General features: G+C 33.8%; 1 protein-coding gene across 1 annotated transcript; it reads right to left on the reverse strand.

Annotated features, from left to right (window-relative positions):
- Positions 1–2,726: 2,726 nt before the first annotated feature.
- LOC122297414 (cytochrome P450 734A1-like) lies at positions 2,727–7,136 on the reverse strand. Its single transcript, XM_043107463.1, has 4 exons — positions 6,490–7,136; positions 5,761–6,005; positions 3,830–4,193; positions 2,727–3,379 (listed from the first exon to the last, which is right to left on the reverse strand). Exons 1-4 carry the CDS (start codon positions 6,976–6,978, stop codon positions 2,960–2,962), a joined length of 1,518 nt encoding a protein of 505 aa, XP_042963397.1. The 5' UTR covers positions 6,979–7,136; the 3' UTR covers positions 2,727–2,959.
- Positions 7,137–7,746: the final 610 nt, after the last annotated feature.

The following is a 7,746-nucleotide window of genomic DNA, read 5'->3' on the forward strand; positions in this document are numbered from 1 at the left end:
AGGAATAATTTGTGACTAAGGTAATATATATAACATTCAAACATAATGTATTAACGATCAAACTTGTTAGTGTTACATAGTTCAAATTTTCTTAACAACAATTATGTTAGGTAGTATAAAAAAAATAAAAACATACTATTAAATAACTAATTTTCCCATTACATTATAAAGAAAAATATATAAGGGTGGAAACAAATACAGAAACTCATTTTAAAGAAATGAGCAACTCAATATGTTGCTTTTGAAGTCATAAAACTCTGAGGCATATCGACCTTATCAATTATGATGACTAAACGATTGCCAAATAAGGATATATGGTCCTCCAACTATATTTGGTGTAACAATGATGAATTTCTTTAGAACTTAGGAACATTGTGAAATTTCATAAAGATTTCATAAGTCGAGCGATCGATTAGGTTTTAATTTATCAGCATAGTCGGATTTTTACCCACTATAGTAACAAAGTTGCATTTTATATATTTGAGACACTTAGGAGTATGAGTTTGAGAAACAAATTACACCTTTAGTCTCAGGCGAAATTGAATATTTTACGGTACAATATTACGTTTTCCATTTCCTAAGTGAATAGTTCTTGGGAGTGCCTTTTGATTTAATCGAGGAGCTTAGGAGTAAAATTTTGTGTCCTGTCAGGTTTGTCTAGACATCCATATGTGGCAACCGAAATTAGCCTACGCTGCACAAAGGAGGTGGCGGTCCTCATACCTACCAACATGAGCCCCTGGGTGCACAAAGTTGTGCACGCTTCATGCACACGGTGCATGGCCTACAAAGTTCACTCTCCACATGCACAGTGCACACCATGCACTCATGGGGCACTCCTTTTTTCTTTCTTTCTTTTTGACAAGGCTAACCAAATAAGAATAGCAAACAAAAAGTTAAGGGACTTATTTGCTTCTTCTTTGGAGAGTATCTCATGACCTGGGGAATCATCCTTCCTCCATTTCTTTTGTAGAGAATAAGTTGATCCCACATAAGGTATCAACTATTGATGCTTGTTTTTGTACTGGCCAAAAAGGAAGGAGGAGCCACCCTTGACCCACGATACTGGCTCATGAGTCAATACAGCATGCTTGAGTACATCTGTAGCAATAAATAATAAATGAAATATAAATAAGATAGAGGCACAAATTTATGTAGTTCAATATAAAGCCTACGTCCTTGGGGTACATGTTTGAAGGAAAAATCCATTATAATGGGTGATTTTATAGTCTCACATGGTCTCTCGTATCTTACAGTATGATAGAGATTGATGAGCTTCTTTCCTAGAGAAGATAATATCTTGGGTTGAGGTAGAAGAGGTCTTCCAAGAAAGCCATGACATGTCATCCTGAAGTCCACTTGTCTTTGCTAGGAAAACCCCTTTTATTGAGGCTTTCAGGAGTAGTCGGTGATCAGATGTTAGTTTTATGTCCCTTCCATAGTTCTCCTTTACACACCTGACTTTACTTCCCTTGCTTCAGGCCTTTTCTTCTCTTGTCTTTCCCATCTCTTCCCTCTTGGTCTTGATGATGGCCATTTGGTGGGTTGAGTCTAGCATATTTTATTGTGCCTAACGCTTATACATTAGGAGGTTTACATATCGACATTGTTTAATATAAACACTTACATTGTAAAACTCATTTTATTATAAAGTAAATATAACGTATTACATTATACCACGTCAATGTATAAAAAAATTTATCTAAGATTTTTATGTAGACCTAATACTTTTCTTTCAAAGACCCAATCATGTTTAGAACTTTAGAAGGACTTCCTTGATTTATATTTAGGTCAAATATTTCCAAACTCGAATTCAACTTGAACCAATATAGAAGCTCTTCATTGATTTATGTCAGGGTTGATTGGCTTCAATTGAACTTTGGTATGGGTGCCAGATCTTTGTTGAGTCAATGATGGTTATAAGATGGCAGAAAAGGCCTCAAACTCCTTGCAAACTTCATAACGAAGACCAGGACATTCACCAAGAGAAGGAGATGAAGATTCACACTAAACTCAGAGGGTTTGACCTCATTCGCTCTTGTCTACATAACGGAAGCTTTTATTGCTCGCATGAATTGAGACTCATCAACACCATGAAGTTTGGTTTTTACGCATGTGAGGTAGACATTTGATTAAGTAAGATTTCTAAGAACTCAGATGAGTAGTTGCACGTATACATAATTTTACGCACAATATTATAATTATTGAGTGATAATTATATAAGTTAAATTATAAATATAGATAGCATTTTCCAACTTAAATTGTATTAGGTTATGAAAGTGAGCAGAGATTTTTTTTATTGGCTTTCTTGAAAGTTTGTATCAACTCATCTTTCTTTTTTTTCACAAAAATTATTAGATAAAAAATTTTATTGAAAGATTAACTACAGCCATCACAAGGTGGCACAGAACAACCCCCATGGTAGCCAGTCGAATCAAGACTGCCTCATAATGGTGAGAAATTCTATTTGCAGTCCTTAAGTAGGGACGTCATGTGCAGGCCCTTTATTAAAGGAAAAAATACATCATTTTAGGAGAGATATTTTAGTAATTTTAAAAAATTTTAAAAATAAAATTGTTTATGCCTACATTGCAGTCTCCAAATGGGAACTATACGTAGCATTACTCCATGATGGCAGCCACAATAGGGTGACTGTTAAGTGATTTTTAAAAACTCAAAAAAAAAATCTTACAAATTCTCAATAACTCCTACCACTTTTACAGGACTTTAAAAATGTTGTCTCCAAATATTTTCACACAACTATTTACAAATATCCATTTATTTTCAACACATAATATCCAAACTCATAAAGCAACAAACGGTATTTGAGGAAATAAAAAACAAACACATACACACAAACATTTCCAAATTGAGCCTTGAACATATGTTGTGGCATGCGCGCAAAGAGCGGCAACCTCCAAAACAAGAGTTGTGCTACTCCATGTTGAGGCTACAAGTTTCAGGCAGTAATCCTCCTAAATAGGAGGTGTGCACCATGTTGAGGTTGCAAGGTCATCACCATCATTGGTGCATGAACATAAGTTGGTGACATGGTAAAAGAATATTTTCGGATGATCATAGCAAGTGCCACCTTTGTCTCGACCAAGGCTAGATATTGACCTACACAGATTCTGGGTCCTAACCCAAATGGAAAATACGGGGCTAAATGCTTTCGAGACTCAGAAAAATTCAGTGGATTGAATTTATGTGCATCCTTTCCCCATATCTTAGTATCATGATGGACAGCTGTCATGAGCAAACAAAGTTGTGTTCCTGTTGGGATGTTGAGTTTCCCTAGCCTAACTCGTTTGGTTGTTTGCCGTAACATGATTGCAGCTATAGGGTAGAGGCGGAGCGCTTCATTCAATATCATACTCACCTATTGAGAAAACAAGAAGAAATTTATACTATTTCATGGTTGAGCATAGTTTGCCATCCATTTAATGCTAAATATCTATTCGAGTTATTAAAATATGCATAATCATGAAACAAGTCAGGATAATGAATACTTTCTAGCTTACAAGTACTACTTTCTCAGTCATTTTTAGCAACAGCTTAGTTATATTTTGGTGCATGGGTTACTGCAAAATCATGAATAAATAATTAAGGAGCTAGGAAAACTATTGCATACCAAGATTCTCTCTAATTATCGGTTCAAACATTATATATATATATATATATATATCCTTGCATAACATATAAAATGAATAAAGCCAACTTGACGATGCAAAAAAGAGTGTTATCTTCAACTTTAAAATGCTAAATTATGAAATGAAAGCTTGTCGATGCTACAATAATGGGCAGGAAAGTGAGGAATATTTGAACTCACTATCTTAAGGTCGTTTAAGTTCTCAGCTATGGGATGTTCATCTCCACAAATCTTGAAAACTTCTTCTCGTGCCTTACTTTGCCATTCTTGATTTGATGCTAGAAGGATGAGTGCCCAAGTCATAAGATTAGCACTTGTTTCCTTTCCCGCAACGTAGAAACTCTTGCATTCATCTATGATTTCTGACACCTCTAGTTTCTCTTCTTCACCATTGTGATTCTTGTGAGGGGATAGCAAAAGATCAAGTAAATTTCTTGAACTTTCTTTCCCCTTTCTATTATTGCTCTCTATCAACATCTTAATAGATTCTCGTGATTCCTTCTCAAGCCTCCACCTCTCTCTATTATTTGTAGTGGGCAAAAACCTACAAATTGACGTATATATCATTCATTCACAAAAAATAGTGTTCTTTATCTTGTTTTTCATCACCATCAACTACAACGGAGATATAATATATCACATTTTAAGTAGTTTTTAATTTGATGGTTGGCTTATAAAGTCACTTAAGATATATCGCATCAACTAGTGTAATTGGAGATAACAAAATCCTAAATAAAGAGGCTTTTGTTAATTGAAGGTAAATAGCCCGTGTATAGAAACAAAACTCATTTGTCAAAATCACTACACTTTCTTGAATAGTATGCCCGGAGTACATCTCATCCAAGAGGGAATAATTGCAAAACAAACAGAATCTAAAGACAGGTTCAAATTATGTTCATGTGCCAACGTTTTTGAAAAGTTAAGAATTAGGAGTGAGCACTGACTTTGACTCTGACTTGGGTATACTCTGATTCGACTCTGACTTTGTTGAAATTTAAATCCAAACTCCTGTAGAGCGAAGTCGGATTTAGGGTTTTAGCATTGAGCTTCTTTTTTATAACTTCAAACTTAATTAGCCTATTTAAAAAAGAATTTTTGTGGGCTTACAAATTTCAAGTTCTCAAAAAAAGTAAAAACTAAAACTAAATAATTCACTGCTAATTTACTTCTATACGTACTAATATCTAACTTATTTTTATATTAGACTTATACTATAGTATCTAATTGCATGTTATCATACTATAGTATTATACCTTATTTTTAGCATCTAATTATATGTTATTATATCATAGCATTACATGTTATTATATTATACTAGTGTCTAACTTATAATTTATTACTTATTTCTAGTATGTATCTAATTACATATAATTATACTTTAGTAAATTGATATTATACATTATTAACTTATATATTATGCTAGACTTATTAATTACTTCTATAGTAGCATCTAATTTATTTCTATACAAGACTTACACTATAATGTCTAATTATATGTTATCATACTAATGTCTAACTTATTTCTAACTTAATTATATCTTAGACTTTCTAGTATCTAATTACATATTGTTATATTTTAGTAAATTAGTATATGTGTTGTTAACTTATTATACTAGACTTATTTAAATAGTAGTGCCTAACTTATTTCTATACTTGATTATCTATGGTAGTAATACTATATTGTTTACATAAACTAAACTATCACTAGTCTATTTATATTATAATATAAGTATATTATTTTATAATAATTAGCTCATGCTAGTATATTATTAAATTTAATTTTATAAGTTCTAGATATATAACTATACTAGTATATATAATTAATATATAAATAAATATATATTTTTATAACATATATAACATATCGGAGTCAGATTCAGAGTCTTAAGTCTAAGTCAAATAGCAAAATCGAAGTCAGAGTCAGATCAGATTGAGATTAGAGTCGGTCTGGCGACTCCAATCACATTGACTGAAATATTAAAAAAGAAATACAACTCAAACTATGTTTTATCGGACTCGGAGCGGATCTGAATTTTTTGAATTTTTGCTCAACCCTATTAAAAATGGTGTAGTAAGCCTACGATGAGAATCTTTAATATGTACTTGATCACCTGAAACCAGGAGGGTAGACGCTTCTATAAGCTAGGGAGACAAGGCGTAGTTGTTGCTCTTGTAACATGAAGATCCTCTTCCCCTCCTCAAAGCTACTTCCAAATGCAGTTCTAGATATTATGTCTGCTGAAAGGTTTTGAAGTTCTTTGTGCACTTCCATCTCAAATTTGTCTCTTCCTCCTCTCGCTTCTTCCCACTTCTGGAGCATCTGTCCAGTACTAGCCACAATCTCTGGCACCCAAGCCTGCAATATTACCATTGTGGCAATATCCCAATATATCATTGCTAAGAAATTTAAACTAACAAAATTTGAGTTGTACTTACCCTAAAGTAGTTCTCATAGTGTTTACGCATTCTTTGTATGATCTAACCTATTATTTATTTACTGCTTCTTACTAGAGAAATGTTTTAGTCACAAAAATATTCCATAAAAATAAACTTACAAACTGACGTAGGTTGAAGCAATATGTTAGATTGTAAAACTAGTTTATTATAAAATATATATGACGTATTATATATAAATTAAAATAATTGAGTTTGCTTTTGTGAGACTCAAGGATTAAATCGAGTGATGATTTAGAGCTCCTACCGTTTTGGTTGGAACTCTAACATTAAATTAACGAATATACAAAGCATAAAAGAATAGTACTATAATATTTAATGAATTTTAGTTGACCAAAAAAAGGTTTAAACGAATACGAAGAGTAGTGTTGGTATTGAAAATTTACCTTAACGTTCTCCATCTTGAAAGCTTGGTTTACGATTCTTCTGTGAAGGCTCCATCTTTCACCCCTCAATGCAAATATTCCTTGTCCAAAGAACATCTTAACCGGAGGGTTATGCTCCATCTTCTCAAATGATCCACCGGTGTTCATGAGGACCTCCTTGATCATGTCAGGATCGTCGATAGCCAGCCTGGGCTTAGACCCTAACCAATACAGAAACGTCCTCCCATACACAGCCGACCACTCGGAATAGTAAGGAGCCAGCCGGTGAAGGGTGTCGTGGTCGTCCCAAGACATGGCCTTCGACTGAGCTTCGGCAGTCATCCGCCGAACCTCCGGCATGTTTCCGACGACAGGACGGTAGGGAGGGCCTCGTATGCCTTGCCTGCGGAAATGGTCTTGGATTCTCCACGGCAACCATAAAACTGAGTGCAGGAGTTTCAAGAGGAGGAAGAAGATCGTCATCATGATCAGGGGCAGAAGCAGGTCCATTTTTTTGGGAGATTGATAAGCTAGGGAGAGAGAGACGAGTGTTTTTCTTTATCAAAATGGTAGTGCTGAAACAGATCGGTGATGATAAGATTAAAAAAAAATTGTATTAAATAAATAAGCAGACCGGAGGATGGGGAAGAAAATTGACGCAAAACCATTGAATATGGGCTGATGACCATCCAATAATGGCCAATTAATGGGTTGTTTTATGCGTGAGGGGTGGCATATAAAATGAATTAGACTTTTTTATCCATCACGTGTCGGATTATACCTCCTTCAACGTCATTTTAATCCTATTTATTTTATTGTATTGAGAGCTGTATGTAAGTTTTTATGCTTAATCATGTAAATATATATATATATCTCTTTTTTTATATTATATATATATTATTTTGTAAGAAACTGTAAACAAGATTAACGCAGGAAAACAAAAGAATGTGATTAAAGAAAAGAAAACTTGAGAAACACTAAGAACAGTAGGATATTGAGAGGAGAACATTTGCAATTATCATTTCTGATAGCATGGCATGTACAGAGGAGCCTCACTAACATATATACAGTCCAAGAAACAAAAGAATCTTACAGCATATTCTGTACAAAAATAGAAAGTAACATAAAAAAGAAAATGCAAGATATAAAACACTATCCTGCAAGGAGAATAGAGAGATAGCAAGGCAAAGAGCAGCTTTGGAGAGAGTTTTTCCCTTGTGTTCTTTACATTAACTTTTCTTACTATTGTTTACAGTCAAAACCTACATATATATATAT

Source organism: Carya illinoinensis, chromosome 15 (genome assembly GCF_018687715.1).
Source record: "Carya illinoinensis cultivar Pawnee chromosome 15, C.illinoinensisPawnee_v1, whole genome shotgun sequence".
NCBI lineage: Eukaryota > Viridiplantae > Streptophyta > Magnoliopsida > Fagales > Juglandaceae > Carya > Carya illinoinensis.